General features: G+C 44.3%; 1 protein-coding gene across 1 annotated transcript; it reads right to left on the reverse strand.

The window, feature by feature from the left end:
* RNF128 (ring finger protein 128, E3 ubiquitin protein ligase) lies at positions 1 to 27,185 on the reverse strand (the record flags this gene model as incomplete). Its single annotated transcript, XM_010293029.1, has 7 exons — positions 1 to 187; positions 1,670 to 1,838; positions 2,680 to 2,776; positions 5,359 to 5,441; positions 6,037 to 6,108; positions 12,643 to 12,890; positions 27,086 to 27,185. Coding segments are annotated over 7 exons (888 nt in total), but the record flags the coding sequence as incomplete, so codon positions are not given.
* Between the last annotated feature and the right edge of the window lie 5 nt (positions 27,186 to 27,190).

Genomic DNA, 27,190 nt, shown 5'->3' on the forward strand with positions numbered 1-27,190 from the left:
GTTTGGTATACACAATGGCAGTAGGCAGCTCCTTGCAGAAGGCTTACACCATGTTGCTGGGCATGTTCTTAGGACCCGACTTCACGAACTTGCGTTTCATCTGCCTCAAAACTTGGGTTGTCAACATGTGGAAGGACATTCACAGCTGAGGGCTGGGATTCATTGTTTACAAGATGTATGTTGTCATCTGTCCAGAACAAAACCAAGGAAAGGCAAGTTAAGAAGTATCATAGGCAAACTTTACTACCTTAAAGCAAGCCACACTTGCTTTATTTCCACAAGCCCACTGCAGTGGTCTTTTCCCAGCACTTTTCCTGCAGAGTGGGAAATCTAAGGCCATGCTCCAACTACCACTCTTCTGCTGCCCCTCATTAGTTCATGAGCCCATTCCTGACACTACCTGTCATTTCTGCTGGGCTCTGGAGTTCACCTCTCCCTAGTGCAGAGCACGCCTAGGTTGTGTGCTCAAGTGGCATAAGGCCATGTGAGGCCATGAAATCCATCTGTAAGAAGATTGGCAATTCTCATATAACTTTAGAGCTGCTGAGGACAGGCATCAGGAGCAACTTCTAGAGACTGGGTTCCAGATAAACTGTGGGACACAGGCTGATTCAGAGAGGAAGGCCTTCTCCTTGGAGACTAACAGACTAACCTTGTTAGATTGATGTTAGTGTGTGTCCTTGCCACTCAAGATTGAGAATATACAAGGGCCTGAGCCACATAACTAATCCAGCATCACTTCAGTTGCTTATAGGGATGCAATTTCAACTTCTGATGTTTTGTTTATAGGAGGTACCCCCTGCTCTACTGGGGTGCCTAAACAGGACACTCCCGTACTTGCATCACTTGCTGGAGCAGCATGTCCCACAGGTGACAGGCAGCAAATCCCACACTTTCCTATTAGCTAGGCTTCCCACAGGAAGCCTAAGCAGACACAGCCAAAGCATCCCTTTCACCTCTGAAAGCTTCCCCACTTACTCCTCTTCCTGATGCCATTCCACAGTCCAGGGGAGTTACTTTTGTTTGTTTACCTGGAACCTTTCCGTTTTTAAAAATCAACAGCAACACTGAGTGTTTGTTGGCAAAGTTGAGCAGTAAAAAGACATTTTCAACTAGTTTGCGCGTGTTCAAAAAGATAAGGTATTTGCAAAAGCTGATAGTCTTTTCCAATTAAAGTTCTCTGAAAGTGTTCAAGGATGACTCAGCCTTGGCAAAATCTGAAATTCAGCTGAAGTATTTGTCATCCCTATTTTGTATCATCTAAGCTAGAGCGGGACTGACTCCCTAGAAGTTTTCAGTAAGTAATTAACTACTTAAAGCAGACAGATCTGGTGGCAAAGCAACACTCACTCATGCAAATGAAATCTCCAAAGAGACAAGGAGATGAGGGACATCTTTGGAAAAAATCTTTGGCCTCTAAATGGTAAGCCTCTGATTTTCAACTACTCTTTTCACAGACTTCAGTTTTTAGTTCACATTTAGGTTGTGTTTTATTTGAAAACACAGACCAAGTGTCAGAGCCAAGTGCTAAAACAAGAGGGAAGACTAAGATTACCCTGAAAAACGAGGTATTTGAGTACTGTGAGATGTTAAGTCAAATCCCCCTAATTCACAGCATAAGCAACGAAGTGCAATGCAATCTAGCAGACATATGAAACAGTAGACTCACTTTCTGATGGTGCATGTTCCTCCAGAACAGATTCATCCGCTCCTTGTACAGAAGCGTATCCAGATGATGCTGTTTCGCTATGATTATCCTCTTCGTTAACTGTAGAGATGTTTGATGTCCCACTGGATACCGTGGCTTGCACAGAGTCAGCCCCTTCTTCTACATCCGCCTTCATGAAAAAAGGACAAAAATGGTTAAGTTCCAACTTTGTAGGAGGCTACATCTTTCCAGGAAACCAATGCCTGCAAGGACTGGACTCTAGTGAAAAAATAAATTTAAAATTGAAAAAAGCTCTGCTGTTAACCTCCAGCATCATAGGTGAAGACCAGTTACTGCCTAAATGAACGGGAAGTTCAGATGCAACTTCTGCATTCTTCAACCAGCTCTTCCCTTCTACTGCCCAGTATCAGGAAAAATAGATTCTTCCTTCCACTCAGTGCAGATCTCCCTCCCCCATGCAAACTCTGGCATACATTTTAACTGGTCCAGGCAGTGTCAGGCATAGGCAACAGCATCTTACCCTGGCGCTTGCCACAACGAGCAGTTGCAGAACACATCAGAAATTCCTTATGTATCCTAAGGAGGTCATGTGGCTCGAGGAAAGCCACACATGCTAACACATTCACTTTTCAAGGACTCTGGGTACTTAGTAACTGAATAGAGGCTGGTTTCAGGGACAGCATGAGTTGTCAAAGCCTGCCTGAAGCTTTGAGAAACATCCTTATCTGGCAAGCACAAGAGTTAAGAGTGATTCTTCTGTCATGCATTACAATCAATTTAGGTTGACATTCTGCCCAAGGCTTTGGATGATACTAACTCAGAGCAGGTCAGCTGCAGGCTTCACTGAAGGGGACACAGTAATTCGTCCTGTAGCATCTCACCACTGACATGGCAATGCCTGTGCTTATCACCTGCGCTCTAGAGGTAGCGTGAAATAGCTCAATATGCGGCTACTACACTAGCCTGATACCGATAATGGCATCTGCCACTAAGAAAAGCTACTGGCTTACCTCAACACCCAAAACTTTGAGTATGTCACATTTGCACATCGGGCATGTCCTGTGTTCCAGAAGCCAGGGATCAATACAGTTCTTGTGGAAGAGGTGACTGGTGGAAGAAAGTAACCAACAAGTGAGGTTTCACACCAGGAAAGCTGTTTATGTGGCAGCTATGAAGGCCCATTTAGAAACACCAAGAATTTATTCATTCTAGAATGGATTACCTTATTTTGCCTCAAGTTTCAGTTGAAAGTTATGGATCTCTCAACCTGTAGCTGGTTTACGCTTATTAGTATCCCTATACAACTTGCTAGAGTTCAGCATTATCATCTTTGCTACATCAGTCTTAAGCTTTTTTAAATCTGTGTACAATACATTCCCAGCTGATAATTTAACTAATACAAATATGGACATCTCAGCCTTAGGTTTAAGGTTAACTTCCGTCATGCAGATGCACATGACTAAATAGCACTTGTTTCTGTTAAAACTACATAGAAAAATCATCTCCCAGAGTTATGTCCTCAAGATAAAGTATACTTCCACACTTTTACTTTGTCTATGCAGTCACACTGTATTCCAAGTGGATATTTGTCAGGCTGTGTACTCAAGAAAGTAAATATAGTTCAGCAATTACAGATGCAAATGAGTGCTTCTATGAAGACACTCAATTCCACAATGGGTTTGAATTAGGCCACAGATTTAGAAGGATGACTTGAAATTCTGTAATCTGCCTGTTCCCTGAGCCTGAATAGAAATAAGCAAGGCAGACAGGCACTGCTCAATATCAATCAGAACTCTATTATGAGACAAGTGCAGAGATCACCATATCCAGTGTTCAGTATCCCACATCCCAGTATGATACCAGGGTTCTCCAATTCGGCCCACGTCACCAGCCCCTCCTTCCAGCCGCAGCAACATAACGTCCAAAATACAACCTGAAACTTCCTTGATGCGTGACTATTTTAAGTACTTAGACTTAATACTGGTCTTGTGTACCTCTGCTTCTATAAATGCCTTCAGTTTGACTATCTGGACAAGAATGCCTTCTGCAAATACACACACCCCAGATACTTAGATACCACTGATGTGACTCACAGGAGCATTCGATTGCTTGTTTCTTTCATGGATATAGTTAAATGCTTTCAACAACTAGGGTCTCATCATTGAGGTCAACCATCAACATCAAGTACTTCTTGCAGTAAATAGAAGTTTGTAACTCATGCAAGAGAGAACTTAATATGGTTGATACTGGCAGGGACCACCGCTGGTGAAGATGATCAAGTAAATGCAGTCTCCTGGCTAGTGCCTCTTAGAGCTATGTTTGGGCCAAAGAGGAATGAAACATCACAAACGTATGTAAAAGCAGTCTCAGAGCAAAGCACAATGCAGCAAATTTGTGCATAAAGATGGCATTCAAAAGAAGTTACTCCCCTCTTGAGCCCATAAATCATGGGTTTTTTGCAAGTTCATATCAAGATTAGTAGGCTTTATAGGGAAATGGTGAGAAGTCAGGTGTGCTATCAGCCAAAAGTAACTAAAGCCTGCCTAAATGCTTCTGTACTTACGGGACTTCGGTCCTTACTAAACAGGACTACCCACTGCCATGAACCTAACAAGACAACTGAATAATCATTAACACACCTGCCTCAAAGCTTATTCAGTTTTGGCATTTTCCAAACTATTAAGCATTAGATTGAGGAAGTTTGTTGACAACACCTTAACAGGCCATCTTCTTGATACCAAAACAGCTTAGAAGTCCTACTGCTTGGGAGCAGAGAAAGCTTTTGCAAAACTGTAAGCCACTGCAAAGGTAACCACAGCTCAGATAGGATAGTGTTTGACAAACAACACTGCTCAGCACACAACAGCAACTACAGATTTTTCCATTCTTCAGAACTTGATTTTTTCCTACGTTAAAATTTTTTCAAGTGCTTTTTTATAACCCTCCAAGCGTTACAAAACCTCTTCCCATGCAAAATTCGTGCAGTTCACATTGCAGCCCTCTGATTTTAGAGGCTTTGCCAAAGCAGTCCCATTCAGCAGGCACAGGGGGAAGTCCCACAGAACAAGTTTCCTTAAGCCCTGAAAAGGCTTCATTGCTCATTTTAGGTGCAATCAAATTAAAGTCTTAGTGTTACAATACTGGGCTTCCACAGAAGCACAGCAATGAGATACAACAGTAGAGAATTCTAAAAAAAAATAAACTGGTGTAGCTCTATTTTGGTCTCTATTTCAGATGATGCATACAAGAATAGAAATGCTTTCTTTACAAAAGTTAGCATGGTTTAACAAGTTTAGCAGGAGCATGACCCTCTTAGCAACCAGTGAACTAAGTAACAAGGAATGGGCATAGTTTTGCCAGTTATCTGCAATTTAGAGGTAACATTCTTATACACCAGCAAAGAAAGAATTCTTTAAAAAGCCCTGGCATCCCCTGGAGAGGCACTGTGGTCTGCCAAGTTATACTTGTCAATCCACTCACAGGGGAAGTTATGAACACAGGCCATCGGGGCACACAAGTGTGTATTTACACAGTTCCTGTTGTCCAAAATACTGTTTGACAGCAATTCAAAAATTCTTGCTGTGCAACAGCTTGATTAAAGTTTGATCAGGTTTGTTAGCAGAAGGAACAACCAGTAAGAGGCATGCTTCCCGATTTTGGATTAAGGGGCAGTTTGGAAGACAACTTACTTGCAAGTCAGAATACGCACGACTTCGTTCGGCTTGTACAGCTCAATGCACACAACACAGCTATCTCCATCAGGACCAGTTTCCTAAAGCGGTGAAATGAATTTACAGTGTTAACAGACTTTGAAAGCTTCCTTTGAACTACAGTCCGACTTACTGCAGACAAAGAGGTCTAAAGTAATCTAAAATAGCTCCCATACATTATCTTATATAAACACATTGTGTGGATTACTCATAGTCCAACTGACACTTTAACAGAAGCATTGAAAGTTTAATCTCATGCTTTAGAAATCCAGCTGCAAACCATCATTGCATTATTTGAGGCACTACTGTAGCAGTTTAGAAACTGCTACCTCCAGTTTTAGTTACAAAAACAATAGCCAGGGAAGCTGATTAGATATACTAGTTCACATTTAAGCACCCGTGCCAGCAAATTAGGACCTCTCACCTCAGCAAGACCCCAAGCAAGCAGCTATAAAACCCTCCGATTTATAAGAATGAGCAAATTGGAAAGTCTCGCAGCCCAGAGAAGGACCCGGTCTGAAAGAGGAACCATCTCTGCAACAGACAGTTACGGGCCCAGAGAGACTTCTGCATCCTGCTCCAGTACTGAGGACCGCTCGCTGGGCTCTGGGCAGAGGGTGTGCCACAACGCTCGGGAGATTCTAGGATCAGTCATACCTTGTCCCCTGGCTTCAGGGTGCGCAGCTGTAACTGTTCAATGGCCTTCTTAGCCCTGGCCTTTAGTTGTCGCTGTAACAGAAAGCGGTCCTGGTTAAACACGGTCGTTTTTCTCTGAAGTGGCGGTTACTAATACTTACCGAGGTGCCTACTGCAAGCAGGCACCAGTTTTATAATCCAGATGTTATCAAAACAAGCCAAGTAAGCATGACCATGCTATTTAGAGACAACACGAAACAGAGTTTCGTGACATACTGATGTGGTTATTGGCTCTGGATGACACACAAACAAGGCGTTTGCATATGCTTTGTTTTTACCTAACCTTTTCACAAAGCAGAGGAATTTCAAGGGTTTCTTCTTTGAGAAGATGCAAGACAATGCCTTGACCTAGCCAAAACAAACAGAACCCTTCAAATTGACTTAGTACAGAAGACCGAACATTGAGTCCGACAATCAATAATTTTAACTACTCACTTTATGACAAGTTCCTGGCACAAACTCACATCCTGATGAAAGGCGAGGTGCTTTACCAATCAGCTCAGCTACCGCCAACGCACCCTGACCTAGTCCTCTGCCACGACTGCTTTACACAGCACGCAAGCAGCTCGGGAGCCTCCTAGCACCGGCCGCTCCCGTCAAGTGGAAGAATGCAGTTCTCTCTCAATATTGGTTCAAAGTAGCATGTACAAAGGGGAAAATACAAAGGGGGGAAAAAAAAAAAGGCTCAGAGCCATTTCTCCCCCTCCCTGTGACACAAGGTGTGAAACAATCACATGACTAGCCCCAGGTGGATTACAGGGCAGCTTTAATGAAAGCAGAGGAGGAAGCATTCTGCTCCACGCAGTGATTTGCTTGCCGCTCTCCGGGAGCGGGGTAGAGGAGCAGGCAAGCAGAAGCCCAGCTCGCCCGGCAACTGTTGCTGTCCCGCTGTCACTGCAAAGCATTTAATTAGCACAGGAGCCAGCATCCCTGTGTGAAGGTCACAGGTTGGTGCCGTCCCACCACCATGAAGAATACGACTATCCTCTCCCTCCCTCAGGACACGGAGGCGTACCAGGCAGCTCTGGCGGTGCCGTCCCACTTATCTTGGTGGCAGAGTGGACTCAAGTTTTGCAGCTATCCAAAAATCCTCTTCCCAGTCCAGCTGCTCAGTGCAGGAACCCCACACCGTTGGCTTTCCAGCATTCCTTCCACTTATGCATTTTAGTTCAGCTACAAGAATCTCTCCTGCGATGAAGGTGCAGTGCGGCTGGCACAACTACAGAAGGAACAAGTGGGTGGAGGGCTGCTGCTGACACCTGACAGACTCAGCGAGGATTGGTAATTCAAGTGTGCATAAGATACCCTGTGCTGAAGTAGTTAAGGCAAACAAGCCTATTTATACGGTCTGCTGGGACCCTGTCAAACAGTTTTGGAGCAAAATGACCTATTTGTGTATCAGCATTGTTTTGGGGTCCTAAGATATAGCATCAATGTGCACGATTTTAGGAGTTTAATAGTTGAGAGCTATTGACAACTATCAAGGAAGAGATATATACAATCCAAAGTTGAAGGATGCCATCAAGTTTTCAGGTATATTTTGTTTCAGGAACAAGAACTAGTCAAGTTTTCTTTGAAGCTTGTAAAGTTCTTCTGCTGAAGACTATGTTTCTGTATGTCACTTAAGGTTAACTTTAGAATGATGTTCCCCTTGTCAGTGTTTCAGACTGAAGCCACAGAGAGGCAGCCACATACTCATCTCAGTAAACACTGAGGCCCCCAAAAGTTGCATCAGCAAGTGTAGCAACATCAACAGAGCTGGAATGCAGCAATATTAGTACTTCTCATATGCAGTCAGAACTATCTGTCACCACTACTTGTTATTAATTGGAAACTAAACTTTCTAGGAATGTACTCCCTCATACAGTATCTAATCTACACATCTAATGTCAGGCCAAGCATATTAGACAGGACCCAACTGGCTGTATCGTTAATAATTTACTGAAACAATATTTAAGTTTTGCCTGGGCACGAGTTTAATTGCTCTTCATGAAATGCACCAATGGCAAAGTCACCTTTAGCATTGATTTTGGTAAGTACCGCAGAACACCCCACTGGGGGGATGCAGAGAGGTTGCAAGGGGAACGTTTTTACTGAATAGCCTACCAGAAGATCCAGGATACTCGAGCCTGGAATGTCAGAGCATTTTGTGAAGCCAGGTTGTCCAGGCAAACATTAAATGTTAGTGACCTTAAAAAGTCTAAAATCTCCAACCCAGCAACTCTAGGAAAAAAAAAGCTAAGTTGAAGCAGGAAAAAAAAAAAAAAGAATCAAGATATTACAAAACAGGTCAGGTCCTGGCTCCTATCCAGGCTCTGGCATGTTGAAGTAGAGGTACCTGAGTGGGAAAATTAGGTTTGCTGTTTTTTAGTCCTCAGTCTTCCCTAGTACAACACTGCCAATTCTATCTCCAACCCTTTCTGCCTAAGGGTGCCTTCCTGGCACCCTGCAAGTATGGTCATGGCAATCCAGATTGGCAAGCTCTAAGGTCAGGAACTCCTGCTTTTCTCCTGTAAGCTAAGGAAGTTCTTCCCCCCAGGTAGCTACTGCCATGAAAACAGTTTTGAACTGTGGAAAGTTGAGCAACTCACCTCTCTCCAAAGCCATTAATTAGGTCATTTCTCAGCTGCAACTTCTAATCTTTATGAAATCAATGGAAGTGAAGACTTGAGCTTGAATTAGAAACAAGGCCACAGATAACATCACTAGCCATTTTGCATTATTAAGAAAGGTTAATATATTGAGGAATTGAATTTGCCAGTATTCCACTGACTAGAAAGGTAGCAAGCCACCTACTTGCCTTGTTTTTCCACCTTCTTGCTCACAGAAGTCACAATGCAGTAAGAGATCAGAGGTGGGGACCTGAATTTCAAGCCCGCATGAAAATATGTATTCAGATATGAACTAGCAGGTTGTAAACAGCTTAGCTAGCTGGCTTATGAGGAAAAAGCTACTCTATTTTAACTCGGTTAGGACAGATGTGCTCCTAAACCTATGTTTTCGCTTGGACTGCTAAGACAACATGACTGGCTCTTCTCAGTAGTCACTCAACCTTTTAAAGAAACACTTTGCACAATTTTACATTACTGACTCGTATGCAGTTCATGCTCAAGCTGAGTGAGAGACAGCTGCTGCCTTCAAGAACAGTCTGCAGAGGAGAACACATTTAAAACCTGGGTTATATGTGATCCATCCAAAAAAAGTGCCTTCACCAGAGGAAGCAAGTAGTGATACCAAGAAGTACAGAAACTGTATTGGCAAACAGCGAAGTTTAAAGGCACTCAGCCTGACTGTCTATAAAACAAGAGATGGCTTCAGAAAGCACTGAAGTCTGAAGATTTTTCTCAAGCCAAAAGAAAAGGAAAAGTATATTACCAATATGGTAATTCCTGGAAGCGACACAGTTCAAGCAGAGGTTACTACTAGTCCCATGCATTAATGAAACCTACCTAGCCAGGCTCTTGTTTTCAAGAAGCCTTTGCAGAAAAGACAGTCTCTAGAAAATGTTCTCCCCTCTTTCTGTTCTACCCCTTAGTAAGCAAGTGGGACTCAAGCTTCATCACCCTTTTCAGTCCAGGGCGAGAACTCTCCGGGGGCTGTGGCTCAGTCCACAAGAACAAGCCAAATATTCAGGAATCTGAACATGCAAGAGACAAGCTACAGAGCATCATTATCACGTATGACCATTAGCTCAGAGCACTCTAAGAGCAATTCAAAAGTGTTTGTTTTGGTTCAAGTGGTAGACTGACACTTTAAAAAATCTCACACAATAGCAATATAATCCCACAGGGAAGGTCAAAAAAGCAGACAGATACTTCAAATAGGCATAACACTGGGTAAAGGGATGCATTCAGAACATCAGTTCACTTCTGAAAGAGGGAAAATTTGTAATACTTAATTATCACCACACTTAGTTGACTGTTTCCTAAAGACACCTCCCAAAAGAATGTAGAACCCTTCGACATCTGTGCAATAAAGGATACAAAACCCACTCCTTTACTCCACCAAATAACAGACTGAAGTCCAGGCAATGCGAGTTTCCAAAGGGGTGAACAATGACAGGAAAGCTTCTCATGTAGCATGCGAGCTGACAAGTTGTTTGACTAGTATTCAGTATTTCATGAAGCCAAAGCAGTTAAAAGTCTCAAACTTTGGACATACACTGAAAATCCAATCAGCTGGCTAACAGGGAACTGTAGCATCACCTTTTAGTAGTTCACCTTCACTAACAAGAACTTTCTTGTTATTCTTTGCTTATCTAATCATTGTGAGGTCAGTTTTCAGATGCCATGGTATAAAAACAATTGAAAACAATTCTGAATTGTCTTGAGTTTCGCTTTTACAGAATAGTACATTTTTACCCCTTGATAGCAGAGACGCTTTCTTCTATTCATATACTTCATAAAGCACTTTTTAAGGCTCCTTAATTTCAGTTCAGCTGAAATCATGTGGAACTGGCGTGTCATTTATCAGTGTTATTTTTCAATCTACAGTAACCTCCTTGTGCACAGAGAGCCCAAGACAGAAATAGTTTGTGAAGGTGCTAGCCAAGCAAACCGGATTTTCCTAGTACCATCTACCACTAAGGCATTAATAACATTTATAGTTTGTTGAAAGCCTGATAGCTCAGAATAGAGCTGGACTTCCACAACTGCTCTGTTAAATACCTTCAAAGGAAGAAAAATTTTCATGTCATTTGATAAACGGTGTCTTTTGCAGAACAGCTTCCAGGGCACCCAGTTTGTCCTGCCCAGGTTTGTTTAGCATTAAACAGAGTTCTCCTACTAGGGTAGATGGCAGGGAACGAAAGAGGGAATTCATCAGCAGGAGGCAGCGTGCATCTCTGTCCACAGATGTCAGCAAGAGGCCCCATGCCATCCCTCATGAAAGGTACTACAAGACAACTCCACACAACATCCAGGAGTGGCAATGCTACATCTCACGGGCAGATAACAGCTTCCAATACTGGTCTTTTGATTATTCCCTTTTTGTATCCTTATTCCCTTATTGTATCCTCACGCCACTTCCAGGTGTGGGATAACACCAGAACATGTAAATAGGCTAAAACAAAGCACTTGGAGGAGGCCTAGTCCAGAAGTTGAGGCAGACACAGCTTAGACAAGGCACAAATACAGTTTCAGCTCACAGTTAGGTCTCTCGTCTCAGTAAGGATATAGCCAGCTGACCATCAACCACAAGTTTATACTTAGACAACAGGATTTCAGAACACAGACTTGACTGAGTTCCGTTCTGTGATTATTAGAGAGAGCCCAGCATTCAGCACTGGCCAATATTTGAACCCAGCATCCAGCTCTGGGAATATGGCTGTCATTCACACTAGCTAGTCTCTCTGCCTGCCAAGAACAACGACGGTTCTGCATGTTAACATTTTAAAGAAGCCAGTCCTAAAATGTTACAGAAGCCTGAATTTCAACACCTGTATCCAACTTCTAGCTTCATCAGCTTATTTCAGAAGGAGCTTGCTCAAGGGGCTTGCAATCTCCAGGACAGCAGAGAAGCTGAGGGTAGGGCAGGTCTTCTGCAATGGTGGAAAAGTCTGTCACTTCTTTAACTATCTAACCACTGATCCAGAGATAATTCATATACCCTGAGCCCCGCTAGAGCAAGATGCTCACGCTACTGCTGTCCGTAGGAGAGGACTCTATAAACTCTTCTTTCAGGGTTCAGGTAGCTCCTGCAAGAAGCGCTGCAAGTACCAATGGTGTCCTTTGCAACACAGCTGTAAGGGCAAGGCTGAAGTAAGTACTCACGTCGGAACCACTCGGATCCTGTTCCTGCTGCTGCCCATTGCCTTTGACAGATGTCATGTCAAGACTTTATTCTCACTTTTAAGGCTTTTGCTTAAGCCCTGAAGTAGCAGGTATAAGGCAGGTCTGATCAGACTGAAGACAAAGCTGTAAGCATTAGTCCTATCAGCTGATCAGATTATTGCAGAGAAGAGAGTTACTTGGAAACTTAACTCATTAGCAACTTCCTGCCTGGGGTTTAAAAAGAACACAATTTAACGGTGCTTTTTTTCGGCTCCTAATTGAGGCTGTCACTGCAATTCTCAAAAAGCTTTCAGTCAGAAAGAGCTTTCAACAAGCAGCACAAGTTTCCCAACCTGTGGTCTGCAGAAAGGCGGCCAAAGTCATGCACCATTTTGCAGACGCATTTGCAGTCGTGTCTCACATTACAGCGAGCACACAGGCAGTGCTATGTGGGAAGTGTGAGGGTCAGCTAAAAGCAGTTTTGCTCTCTCACCGCCTCCAATACATCAGCGTTATGGCTGCACTGCAGTTCAGGGAGTAAAATTTGTGGGAGACAAAGTTAGCTAACCATGATCAGTTGCTTTCTCCAAACAGTTTACTTTTCACTGTTTCTTTGGAAAGTTTTAAGCTGTTTAAAGATGCATCACTTAGCATTTTAAAGATCACACTCCTTCCTGTGGAACAAATGAACAAAGTCAGTAATTTTGGTGCTCAACCAGTATTTTGCCCTCAAGAACCACAGCACAGAGGCTCAGGGGTACAAAAAAAAAAAAAGCAACGGCACAACCACACTCACCTGATTCCTAGACTGGGCCCGTGCGATCCTGAGTCTCCGAGCAGAATAAAAAATAAAGTATCCCATGGTCGCTGCTGTGACGATGAAAAACGACACCGAGATGAAGAAGATGGAGTATTGATTCATCCAAGGACCATGCTTTTTCCCCACTTCAATAACCATAGTCACTCTCATGCCACTCTCAATCCGGTGTAAGATCTCCATGCCTTTCAGGTTGCCAATCATAATTGCAACGATGCTTTCAGCACCTGCAAAGAAGGGGAATCCATGCTCAGTTCCCAGGTGTTGTATAAAAGAGTAATAGTTTTAGATGTTCCAGTTCAAGTGCTAAAGAACAGATTGGAAAGTTTCTAACTAGCATTTACAGACTCAACATGAGCTGATGGAATAAGTGTCATCTCCATGTGCTTGTTCAGCTGAAAGGTACGTCTGATTATCTATGAGCTGCATAAGTGAACCATATTTAGAATTTGTTCTCCTCCATAGTCCTCCTCACTCCCATATAGGACACGCATTGCCGTTATTTTAGACTCAACACTTTGGCGATTTACATTTTAACATGCCTTTGAACCACATGAAGTTAGAAGTCAGTCTTATACAGGGTGAGGTCACTGCGGATTGTGATATCTCCAGGAGCTCAGGGATGCCAGGTACACAGCTGGTGGCTTAGCAACCCTTCCTGTAATGGATCCGACCCCCCTCCCACCCCTCTTTCCACTGCTATTTCTTAACACCTCTTTTCTAAATTTGACAGTACTGTTGATTACTTCCCCAGGCACTGAGCAAAGCCATAGATCAGCCTTTGCTTCTGTATTTTCAGAAGCAACTGAGAAATGTTTGAGTGAAATTTGGTTGTGAACTATAAATGTTGTTGTGGGTTTCTAATGCAAATTCAGAGGGAAGCAAACATGGAGATATATGCTCAGCTTTTAAACGGTTGGTGGCAGATGGCAAACTTCATCCAGATTTTAACAGATTTCATTTACTCAGTTGAACATCATGACAAGCCCATCAGAGGAACCAAGGGGTTTATGGTAGGAAGAAATTTCAAGCAACTCTGGTCACCAAGTACAGACCAGAGCAAAGCTGCCTTCATTTCAGTGACAAGTGCTTGAGGACACTTGATACTATTTGCAAGAACTTCAGGGAGCCCCAATATAAGAGAGAGGCTCTTAAGAGAACGAAGGGAGAAAAGAAGACTAGTAAATTGTCATTGGCCTCTCTCGAAAGTGAGGATTCGAAGACTAGCCCGTCAGGAGTCTCACTGCATTAAACCATCAGCTGCACAATATTCATAACAGATATTGCATGGTGAAGGAATAAAGACTGTTAACAGAAGTGCTATTTTTAGCTAATCTCCCAGCCAAACAATTTTTAACGGGGAGAACAATTTTTTTTCCTCCATTAAGAGAAACCTTATCCAACTTTCAGCTATCAAAAAACCTAGAATTGGTGTTAAACCACAAAGGCTCTCACTTGAGAAAGCGCTTATTAGTTTTCCAGCTTGTTCACATAATGCCTTTGATCCAACATGGCTAAGCATGATGTCTAGTGACTCCCCTCAGTGTGACTAAACTCATCTTTTATTCAGAAAGCTCCTTGTAATGAGAAGTACATCACACAGAGAAGAAAAAAAAAAAAAACAATAAAAAAAGTCAGACAGACTGGAACTAGTGTCCTTTATGATGTACTAAGGCTTATACGTCAGTTATAAAATGAGCTGGAGTCAGGCGTTAGGAGCAAGTAAAAAATTAAGCATGGGTCAAGTCAGAAGCTGAGACATACTTCCACAAGCATGGAAAAAGTGTGGAAGAACACGCTGTGACAACAAGAAAATAAAAAGGGTGCCAAAAAAAGCAAAAAAGCTTGTTCTGCCTTATTCCCCTTCATTTCTGCATGTCTCAAGTCAAATATAGCTTGTGGTTCTGCGCAATACAAGATGTAGCGTAGGGATTTCTGTTAATGAAATGTTACCATCAGCCTGCAAAACCACTTCAGCTACGAAGCCATCAGTTGTGAACAAGTTTTACCCTTAAAGTAAAAAAAAAAAACAAAAAACCCAACAAAAAGATCTTCCATTTAAGTTGCAGGCTAATCCGTTCCCCAGGATTTCATTAGATGACAGTTTTAAATCTTCCCTGACACTTTTTCCCCCAGAGATTTCTCTCACAATTTCAGCTTTGCTTTAAGCACATGCGAGTGGTCAGTTGGTAGCTTTGACACTGGAGCAACAAGGGCAAGGGTGAGAAAACGGTCATTTCCATCAGCACCTGCACTACTCCCCACCCTCGGAGCAAACCCCCACTGACACACATCAGCATCCACCTTCAGTATTTTGTAATGCAAACTCTTAGGACCAACTATTAATTTCTAAAGGCAATTACAGGTGAGAGAACCTGACATCACATGAAGTTAACTAAATGCCTTGTGCCAACAACAGCGGAAAGGAATCCAGAAACTGCACCTAACTTCTGGCCATCAGTAGCACAGGAGTTTAGTCACTTCAGAAGCTCCTTTTGGACAGGGACTACACAAGGCTCTGGCACCACCACCCAGGGCCTGTCATGGGGGCATCACCCTTACCTGGCAGAAAACAAGGCCTCCTTCGCCTGCCAAGAAGAGATTCGATGATGCCTTTTTAGTCTGAAGCCAAGACAGAAGCCCAGAATCCATGTTTAGGACTACTGCTGTGCTTCTAGAATAAAGCCAGCTGAGATCACCCCCACCCAATGCTTCCTGAGCTGCTAGGTGGGTCCCGTCATGACAGGTGCTGAAACACGTTACCACAGCCTGGAAACCACCAACCAAGACAGAGGCTCCTGAAAGTGCTTGGACATCTTAATGGAAATAAGCTATTTGAGCGGACATCTGCAAAGGTGTCTCCAACATAGCAGCTGCCCTAAACTGTCAGCTTCCCCCCACCCAGACGCCAGCAAAGCAAGATGAAAGTCAATTAGTTGTGTGTGGCAAAAACCTCACAGAAACCCAAGTTCCTCGCCTAGGCGTCAGCTTTTGTGATTCAGGTAAAGCTTTCTCTAACAGTTTTTAAGGGACATTAGAATGTGAGATTAAGCTGCTGCCCGCTTAGCTTATAATGGGCTCATGGCTAAACAGAAGCAAGACCTGTTCAGTTAAACATTTCCCAGCTTCTCTCCTTTCCCATCTCCTGTGAAATTGGAGAGGGAAAGTTATTCTAGTCTTTAGACAAATACAATCTGCCTCTGTAGATTCGGAGCTTTGCAGAAGGTACCTCCCAAATCATAAGGCAGCACACTGGTCAAAATCTGAAGGACGCTGCTTTGCAGATACATGTTGGCACAGATGAAGCACAAGAACTTAAATGGTTTGTTGGGGCTGGGGAAGAGCTGGGACACAAGCACATTTGGCACACAAGGAGAGTACATGACTGGGATCAAAATTTTACCTTCCCGTATCAGGTTTGTTTAAATGCAGAGTGGAGTTGCATCTATTTATATCAATATAAATATCTATATTAAACTCTGCCCTGCAAAGGCTTCACTTTTTCTGCCATTACGCTTCTGCTCCCTGTAAACATGAAGTTACAGGTTTGGCAATTCAGTCAAGAAATGCAATGTGCGAGAGGTGCGCAGAACCGGGAGTATTACCTTTTCCACAGTAAACACCTACTTTCTCACATTTATTAAGGGGATTATTGTAATCCAGTGCTACTCCTGTGTGTGCTACAGGTAAGTCTATCTTAAACCAAACAAATTGTAGGTCCTGGAGAACAGCCACCCCACACTATTGAGCTGACTGCAATGTAACATAATCAATGCCTTAATAGCAGTCATTTTAAGCTAAAGAAAAATAATCACGCTCTGTTCATGCATTAAAGCACATCGAGGCAAGGATTAGATCTTGGGGCCAACCAAATCCCCTGCTTCAAAACAAGGTATGGCAAAGCATTTCTTACCTGACTCAGATTAAGTATACACAATGTACAGGATAACTTTAGTTCTTTGAGCGGTTGCATACAACTAAGTCCCAGACAACTAGGCCCCTATGTGCCATTGCTAAGTATGGTGGGACTCCATGGCATACCTCCAGGCAACACTTGCATTGCAGATCCATGCTAGAGCACAGCGTTGATGCCTCCACGGTATCCATCTCTCGCACATCATAAACCCTCTCCCCACAGAAGCAGCTCAGAAGAGCTGTCACGGTGTGTTCAGGGTAAACAAAGCTGGAATCCAATTCCCACAGGAGGTGGGATTTTCAGACTTGCCTATTTTTTTTTTCCTTCCTGCTCCATGCAAGTGAAGGAATGAGAAGCCCTAGCAGCTTAGAGGGACTATGTCCTTCCCAAGCATATTAGAAGTACAATTACAACTTCTAGAAACACTACAAGCAGGTTTCTCTGGGTGTTATAGTGAATTAATTTATTTTTTTTAATGAAAGAGGAACTGGTTTTCCATAGATATTTATTATTAATACCCGGGAATGAGCATCCTTTCTCACTTCTGTGTTTGTTGGGACCTGTTGAATTTGTCCACCCTTTCAGGTAATTATAGTACAGCTTCCAGTGATCTGGAGTTGACAAAGTGTCAAGGATTAAGGAATGCACCAGGTTTTGCAGCAATTAGAGGCTACATGAACTGACAGCTTTCTTCCCAGCCCCCAAAAGTCGCTACTGTTAGAGTCTTTCTATAATACAGAAAGAGAAAATAAAACTTTAGAAGGGAGATACACTAGCACTCCAGGTGGAACAAATACAGCAGAGTAAGACTTAAAGGCCCAGAGTCTACAGCCACAGCATGCAGACTTACAGCAAAGTTCTGCCCGCAAGAGACTGCAACAACACTGAGCTTCTCGTGGTCTTGACTTGAAGGCTGTGCGACTGGGGAGCACGGGAAGTCCCATCAGCCCTCCAGGAGCACAGCTGCTAGCTATATGTGTAAACTTAACAGGACGATTTCCTCACCTGGGATGAAAGTTGAATGCTACCTTAACCATAATTATAATTTAGCTTTACAATCCTGCATCTCCGGCCTTGCAGTCAAGCCACTCACTGCATGAGAACGTCAGAACAAGTACAGGGCAGCGCCTAAGCTTCACCCATTGCTGCTTGCACAGCAACCATCCTTTCCAAGACAGCTTTGGCAAGCAAATCTTCCCCCGAGGAGAGCAGGCGTTGCTATAGAGTGCGTTTTCCAGGGTAAAATCCTGCCTCCTGGACGCGCTGGTGCAGGCTGCCGCAAGTCCAAACCACCCCGTGCACGGCAGCCAGCTCAGGAAGGGGAAAGGGCCTTTTTGTGCGTGCTGCTCCTCCTCAAAGCGCCAACCAGTCTGAAGTCAAACTTTGCTGTTGCACTTTCAGATCTGCCTTTTCTTATAGGCATTAGAAAAAAAGAAAACTTTACCCCTGTGTTAATCTTAATGTAGCTTTTGCATTGTGCATTTAATAAAACTGAAGCACACGCTGGAAAGGGGGGCAAGGAGAGCACCTCCAGTAATTTAAGCCTCTGCTGTGTTAGCAAACCCCCGCTCAAGATAGGAAGGCCATATTTAAGTTCCCTAGCTAAGTAACTGCCAGAAAACAAGTTTAGTTGTGAGGAAACTTTTTTTTCAGTGTTTGAATTTAAGCAACCTTTATTGTAATACCACATTTCTTATTCACCACTTGAATTTCATAACCAAGTAAACCAAACCGGCTCAGACTGCTAACCACAACACCAGCTTTACAACTGTATGCTGTTTTCTGGCGCAGCCCATTTTAAGGTCTAATATACTAGTACCTAACAGAAAACATTCAAAACTTAAGCAAAATATTCAGTTATGAAAATTGCCATCTCTGCACACTTTCCCCTCCTCTACCGCTGACTTCAATACCCCACCTACCACCACAGAGAACATCAGTTCAATCTAAGAGTAATATTTAGCATTTTCTCTGTGCAATACTCTGAGGTGACACTGACAAATGCCGTGTATGTTTTTTCAACTCTTGTGAGGCCCTGGCAAAGCTTTTTGCAGTGAATAATTAACTCCCAGCTGTTTGACAGCTTTGCATGTCATGGAAGCCAACTCAAGAACTCTAGCTCCAAGTCAGCTCCTCTAGCCTTGCTGCAGATTCGTTTCTCACCTCACTCAGGCATTGGAACTGTTTTGCATTGTTTAAACTTGCTTTAAACCAATCAAATTCAGTTAAGTCATGAAAGACCCTTTCATTTCAGTTTAGAGGCCTCAGTGTAACCTGGAGAAAATAATCTTATAGGTCTTTATTTTCTCAGATAGCAAAAGCCAAACCCCTCTAATGTCTCTATCACCATTTATCAAGAACAGGCTGTAAAACAGTGTGATGGAACCCTTTCCCCTTTGGGAGTGGGCCTAGCTACAACATAGTTTGGTAAAAACATTTGAGGAAGGCAGTAGTTCTGTAGGCACTTTTAAAAAAGAAGGTATAAACCATGGTAAGTAGGCAAGTTATTTCAGGATAAGGAAAAATTTAGCATGCTGCACACAAGCTCCAACATTTCGTATTCCATAATCCGCTCCCCCCCGCCCTCGAAAGTCTGAAGTTTGGCATCCTCTTTAAGCAGAGTGAAATTAAGCACCCATAGTTTTGCCAGGATTATTTCACTTTGTCCAGAGAGCACCTTGTGTGACCAACACATCCACCGTGGCTTCCTCTCCCCAGGAACCAGCACAGCTCACAGCAGCACAAACCCCACGGCTTGCCTAATGCTTCACCCAGGTACACCCACAAACAGCCCTTGGTCTTGGTGGCATCAGCAATCCATTTCAACAATATTTGAAACCTAATACCCAAGCAACACTAAATTTTCCTTAGGAGTCAGCTAGGGTTTTAATATTTAAGAGAAACATTTTCACAGAAGTCACCAGAAGGAGAAGGAAACAGTACAATAATTCTTACCTGGAAGTTAAATATTATCTTTCCCTGTGTAGAAGGGGTTTTCTGACGGGCTAGCTGATTGAAAGCTGTTTAATATCACAGTGACAGAGTGAGTACAGATAAACTAAGAATTTTTTTTTTTTTTAAAAAGGATCACATTTTTTGTTTTACAAAGAAATTTAAACAGCAATTCAGCAGACAACCAAGGGACTGTTTTCTGTGAATGCTTTAAGATGACTGAGAAATGAAGGATGCGATTATTAACAGATTAAAGGCTGCAGACATTCTGCTACAGTTGAGTAAGTTCTGCCAGGGAACTACCACAGGATGAAGGGCTTCATTTTTAAAGAACCTACGTGATATTGCAGAGGAGTCTTCAGAGAATGCAGTCGCGCAAGAACTGGTCGATGTACCACAGCAATAACCCATCACACCCCCCTTCCGCAGCTATATAAAGCTCCAGCGGACCACCCTGTAAGCCACATGCTCAGAAAGAGCAGAATGCAAGAAATTACTTTTGATTGCTTCACATATGAAGAGAAGAACAAAAAGACGACTTCAGGGTTTGAATTCTCAAGGAAAGGATAGGCTCTCCTTAACCACAGCAAAATCATTATCTGAAGATTCTTTAGGGAGGTGAAAACCCTGGCCTTGGTCAGATGGTGGATGGATCTTTGCTTTTATCTACATGATATGGTGCTTGCAGCACAGAAGATCAGCACTAGCTGTGCCTTCAGCCTTAGTCAAAGGAGCTAGTAGTATTCCCCCGGCGTCCCTCTAACCCCCAACATCAGCAAAAAGCACTAGGAGATTAAGCCATCTCCTGCACTTCAACACGAAAGACACTATCAGTTCACTTTCCAACAATTTCCTACCAGATTAGCACACTTGGCTTTTCAGGCATTTAAGAAGAATATTTTATATACTGTCTTTCAGGTTTAAAAAAAAAGTAAGACACAACATTTTGATTTTTGCTTATTTCACTGTATTGAAATAGTAAGAAACAGGGGATTTCTGGTGGTGATCAAACAGGCTGGTACAAGTTTACTGTCATCTGTTACAGTGGAAGGGAAAATAAACTAACAGTGTACACAGACTGAGACGATACTACGGGCATGATGTAATTCATCTCAGATGAAAGGCCAGCGCTGCACACAAAAGCCATTGTGTCGCGGCACCGCACCACGCTACGGACACAAGGGCTATACCCGGCCTCAGAGAAGTAGTACGAAACCAGACGCCTGCACGCTGGCTCTGCCCTCATCGATGGTACAATGCTGACAAAAAAGTAATGATTGCTCTCATCCACACGCACAAGGCCAAGTCTAACCAGGAACGCAGATCTGACTGAGCAGCATCTATCCCAGCACTCGTCCTCTATGGCAGACACTGTCAGAGGAAACGTCATCCCCACGCCTTTACTGCCCTGCGGGAAGCTCTCCCCTTCGCAAGAGGGGAGGGGGCCTGAACTCATAGTTCCAGGAGCAACTTAAGCCTGAAGAAGCTGACATGTAGGTAGGCTTGTCCCTCCCCCTTCTCCTGCTCCGCATGCTTGCTGCCCCAAACATTACCTGGCGCTAAGATAAAAAAATTGCTCACTTCCAGGCTACTTTGCAGTTATTTAAAGCAACAGCCCCTTATGACCCCAGCTTTTTGACTGAACTGTCTTCTTGCTCACACTGTCACCCAAGCTTAATGAAATCTATTTTCAGCTTGCTTTACTTGGCAGCTGGCACTATGCCTGATCTCTTCCTCCTCAACATACAAGTCTTTCAAAGTACAGAGGTAAACATTCAACAGCGAGACGCTTGAAAAAGTTGCAAAAATTGGCAGGAGTACTCAGGAGTAGGAAGCAATAGCCAGAGCTTTAAAAAGAAAATTAAAAAAGCCGGGGTGGGGGGGAGCATTACAGAGGAATTTAAAGATGAGAGCGAGCCTTAGAAGATCCTCAGCATGGCGAAGACAGAAGAGAGGGAAGAGGAGAAACTCCCCTGCTAACTGGTGGTTGTGTTGCACAAAAGAAACACCTATTTTGGAGCATTCATGCGCACAGCAGTCTTTGCCTGGAAACACATATTTTATTTTACATTTATTAATGGGACTACACTGCTTGGGAACTACCACCCATGTTTGTCTAGAGAGACTTTTCAGTGAGGCTGGCCTCCAGATGGGTCACCCAACAGTTACTGTGGATAAGCAAGATTTCCACACTACGAAATGTGGCAAAACTTTTACCAAACAGGCTGAGTATCTAAAGAAGCACATCAAGACCAAATATAGTTTTACATGACATGAGTTTCCATGGGTCCCCAGGGAATAGTGAAGGTGGAAACCAACCTGCACTCTATTTAGTTTAAACAGTGTTAAAGGTTACTTGGTTGCCAAGTGATTCCAACAATTATCAGCCTTTTTTTCTTTTTTTTTTTTGTCTCCCTTCTGAGCCTTTGAGACTTAGGTAAATGCTGCCAGGACCTAAATTTTAGAACATTTAGAACATGAAATAATCCTCTAAAACAGCAGCCAAGACAGTATGCATATTGAGGGCACTGAGATGAATGAGATCTGTAGGACAGCTCTCTTCACATGCTGTTTGCTAGATTGAAAGTTGATACTTTACTCTTGCAAGTGCCACTGACCCAACAGCATCTAAAAGCCTCTGGAAAAACCACGATCAACATTCCCTCATGAAAATTCTTTGGTGAATTCACTCAACAGCTTTCAGCAGTTTTGATTTAGTAAACACATCGCTCACCCTCTTCAAATGACATCAAGCTCACAGCTAATATCCCTTACACTCAAGGTACTGGTAGCAGCTTAGTGCTCACTGGAAACAAGTTTGAGAAAGCTAATGGTAAAATAATGCAAGTCAGCACCGTGTAAGCCAGAAGGCATCCATCTGCAGAAAGACGACAGGTCACATTTGATACAGCGGGGAGCAGCGCTGTCTGCTCCCTGGCACATTCAAGACCGGAGGCAAACAGCACCGTCATTGTTTTAGGGCCATATGTCCCACACAATGAAGCCTCTGCTAGCACAGCTGTCACTTAGGATTTTAATTCATCCTTTCACATTTCGGTAGCCCAGAAATCCCAAAGAGCAAGGGCACTTGACAGACCTGTTCCAGGCTATCTAAGGGTTGGTGCCTACCCTGCAGTTTTTCATGGCACAGAGGTACCTAAATTAGACGAAAAAGGGCAAGGGCAGGGATCAGCAGCACCGATCAGTCTATGCTGCTTCTCAGTGTCTCTCATGCTCGCTCACAGACCTCTGTGCTGTGGGCAACCACAACTCGCTGTCGCACCCCCACCATATATGCTGCAGGTGGGAGTCAGGGTCATCAGCCAGACTCCGTGTACCACAGCCAGTTGCCTGGACATCACTATACATAGCTGTGACGTTAATTTGCGCTAACCCAGGCAGCCAGGGGAACTGAACTGAGCACATAAAGACAACGGTGCAGCACATACACATCAAATAGCTGTTCTCAGATTCCAAGAGCTACGAACCCCAGGCACTACAGACTGCAAATACGATCCAGGCGCAGTGGATCCATTCAAGCTCCTTCTCAATAAGGAGCTGCCGGTAGGAAGGGCTATCTGCAGAGGCTTACCCGGCCGCGGCCAGGGAACAGGGGAGAGCGAGTGTCATTCATGAGACCTTGCATCCTCATTCCTCCCCTCGCACGTGCTCGGCGCAAGTCTTCGCTCACTGCCAGGGAGAGGTGCACTATTTGTTTACCGAACATTCACGAAGCGTCAGCACAGCCTGCCTTGGGGTTACTATTCTGTCTCGGTCTTTAACAGGAACAGTTTTACAGGTCACATCAGCCTTTTAATACCACGGCAAAGTTTTAGGTAGTTTCTAAAGATCATGCGTCACACAAAGCTGGAGCAGAGCACAACTATACACTTTTGCCATACACTGTTTCCTCTAAGCGTATGGAGATTAGCCTTCACCTCAGTGAAATTCCTGCAGAACAAGCTAACTGGCAGTGCTACATATTTAACCTTTCCTTTCCCTTTCACCCATTGATGCAAGTTTACACTTGAACCAGACCTGGTTAGCCTGAGACACTGTTACTGTTTTAGCCAGAATTATTTAGCTGTGTTCCCCCAGAATAAGCCCTCTGCAGATCAGGTGACATGCTTCAAGGCTGGAGTTACACAAGAGAGAAATCAAATTATCACAATAGCTTTCTGACCTGCAAAGAATCCTCCTTTACCAGCTGCAGGGAAATACCTAACACCAGAGAACACTTTCCATGGTTACCACCATACCCCGACACCAAAGCCACCTAACAGCCTGGTTCTATCTTAAGTCAAGGTCCACCTTTAAAACAAACCAATTCTTGTCATGCACTTTTTCCCCACATGCTGCTGTTTTTCTCCAATCAAATATCTTTTTCAGAATGTCAATACAGATTAGAGAGGTGCAATTAAAAGCACACAGAACTGTACTTTGAAACCCTGCTCAGCCTGCCATAGACCGGTACCATCTTCTCAAAATGAGCACAATTAAAACACAAGTTTGCTAATTGATATGGTTTTGTGCTTGTAAAAGTACAAAATAAATATTACTTTGGACTCCATTAAATCCATGACATTCTATGTGTTAGAGAGGATTTGTTTTTTGGTGTGTGTTGGTTTTTTTGTTGTTTGGTTTGGTTTTTTGTTTTGTTTTTAAGTTGGCACACAGAGCACTGATATAAGCAATAAAGAATTCATCAGACTAAACATGATGATTATGAGAAAAGTCTCTGGAAGCAGGATAATCAGGACAAACACTGCTGTCAAGCACAGGCACATTTAAGTCTCTAAACAAGAAAGTTGCTTCAAAGGCCAAGCTTGACAGCCCCAGAAAAAGGCACACTGTACTTTCAGATAAGCTTCTGCTAATAACTTTGTCTTCTGTGGCCACCAAAGTTCTGCAAAGAAAAGCATGTTGTGCCATACATTTTATCAAAGCCCACCCACAGGGACCTTCCTTCTCTGCCAGGCAGATGACAGCTCCTATACCCTGCTGCGGAGAGGAGATCCCTCGGCACCGCTGCAGCACGGGCAGGAGGAGATGCTCCCCCAGGCACACAAGGAGGTGGGAAAGCCTGGGGGCTTAGCTCCCCCTCGCCCCAGCAAAGCCACCTCCCGCTACTTCCCACTGCCTCAGCTTGGAGGAAGTGCTCGGCCTTGTTTGGTTTCACTTGGTGGCATATGATGACCCAGTTAAAGCAGAAATGAAGCCAATTGGGAAACCCAGACTGTGAAGTCACCGTTTGCACAGCTATAGCCGTTACAGCAACAGCAGGAGCTGTAGTTGCACAAAAACCGTTCTTTAATGAGCAGGGCTACCTTCACCACTGCCTCCAGAAGAGTTAGACCATCCAGTGCCACCACTGGAGGCCAGAAGAAGAGACGCATCCCAAAGCACAGCTCAGCAAAGGCCAATATGACCAGCTCTTACCTCTTAAGTTTGAGCTCAACCTACAGCACTACACCTCATCAGCATTACACAAGAAATATTCTGCACTTGGCAAAGCGAATGAGGCTGCTTACTTGTTGCAGGCTTTCAACACAGCACTGCCAAGAGGAAGCAAGCTACATGTGTCAAGTTTGACCGGAGAGCGTTGGCTCCCAGCAGGGGCACAGGGCAGAGGTGGCCCCAGCGCGGCAGGCCACCAAAGCCCTGTGAGCTGAAGGAAAAGCATCGCTGTGGGAAGAGGTGAGAACAGGGACTCACAGACAACTGCGACAATAGAAAAAGATAACTCAAATACAGAGAGGAAGAAAAGGGAGGATGGAACAGGAGAGAAAGTGAGGGCCTAAAACAAGGACAAGGAATAAAAGCAATACGAGCTTAGCCTCGTAATTGTGCTAAGACATGGCAAGGAGGAGTCATAAAGATGAAACAAGCAGTTTAACAGAAGCTATCTTCTCCAAGAAGTCCCTGTCCTGTTTGTCTAGAGTTCAGCTGGGAAGTTTCAACATGCCCTCAAGCCCATAACCCATCACCTAGGAAAACCAGGACAGCTAGAGCCACTCTGACATAAATCCCTCATCAGAAAGCTTAAGGACAGCATGGGAAAGGAGGAGGCTCCTCTTGGAGCAGACCCTGCAGAGAGCAGATGGCTTATTTCAAGAGGCAGCTCCTAACAAGATTAGGATGCTATAGGTCTCCCAGCAGCCAGGATGGAGGAGAGGGCAGGAGCACACATACCTTCCCCTCAAGAACAGGTTCGGCAGTGCCAAAGGAGCTCCTCCGAGAGCTGCAGCATTAGGCAGGCACACAGTGAGCAGGGCTCAGGGCAGGGACGCCGCTGTCAGGTCAGCAGGAGGAACCCGCCCACGGAAAGCCAGATCTTGATAGCATTTGCCAGCAGATGATTTAATTACATAAGAAAGCTCTGCCTCAGAAAGGCCAGAGCCCATCCAGACAGTATGTTTCAGATTCTTAAAGCAGCATACAGAAAGCCATACAGCTCATTAAGATTGCACACAACGACCCTCCAGAGGCAGCTATTGTTTCCTTGTCTGACCACAACACTTACCTCCACCGCTAACAGACAGAAATCCTCTCCACCCCTTCTAAGAGGGGTGCTGCAAGGATATAATTATTTTTTGAACCCGTCAAAGCTTTAAGACTCGCTATTCGTTTTCCCTGTTGTATTTCTCCCCAGAAGATGTGGCTTCCCAAAGCAGTGCCACTTGGCAGAATACCAACACACCGGTGAGGTGTGCGTGCATCAATCCGACAGCCAAGGGCTGGACAGAGCCACAGGTCCAACTTGGGACCCCTGCCCACCATAGGCAGGGCACCGGCTCGTGCACTTATCAGAGGGCAGTTACACAGCTTTCAGACCAGGGAAACACTAGCCTGAATTACAGCCAGATCTCATTCTTCATTTGAAAGAGGGGCACTTCAGGGGGGAAAAAAAAAAACCAACCACAAAAAAACACAAACCAAACCAACACTGCTGGCAAGTAGGAGGCTTTCTATAGCAAGAGAAGAAAGGCTCTGCAAAATGGAAACGGCCTTTAAAGGGCTTTAGCCAGTTGCATTGGAAGTGGCATTTTGCTGGTGAAGTTACCCATGGAAGACTCTCATATTCTGACTATTTCTGAGCTGGTCAGTGTGCAGGACATGGGGAAAAACTGTGCCTGAGTGTGGAAACCCAGCATATTTCAGGGCCCAAATCTACTTCACAGGCTTTAAAAAGCACCCCAGCATCCATCAACTCTTGGCAGCCACCTCGTCATGCTAGAAACCCCAACAAAGCAGAGACACGATTCCCACCGTCACCCCACGCACAGCTGTGGCCAGTGCTCAGCCCACCCAGGCCAGAAGGCTTAGGCAACCTCAGCTATCAGACATTGTTAGTCATTCATCAGAGAAAATTCAACATCAGCAGCGCCTTGAACAGGAGCCGCCAGACCGGGCAGAAACTCTCCTTGCGCAGCAGCGTCAGGAAGGCATTCCGGTCCCTGGCTGCGCATCGAAGCTGGGGGTTAACCCCGGCCGTGCACCCCGCAGAGGGGAGGGGCAGCTCCCGGCGTGGGGGCCCTTCTCTCTCCGACTCACCGTGGTGGGACATGGCCAGCACCTCGTTGCCGGTGCCGCGGTAGTTGTAGATGACGGCGGCGGCGGCGCCGCGCTCCGCGGCCAGACGGATCTTTTCGGCGAAGG

This window comes from Phaethon lepturus, unplaced genomic scaffold (assembly GCF_000687285.1).
Source record: "Phaethon lepturus isolate BGI_N335 unplaced genomic scaffold, ASM68728v1 scaffold28020, whole genome shotgun sequence".
Classification (NCBI taxonomy): domain Eukaryota; kingdom Metazoa; phylum Chordata; class Aves; order Phaethontiformes; family Phaethontidae; genus Phaethon; species Phaethon lepturus.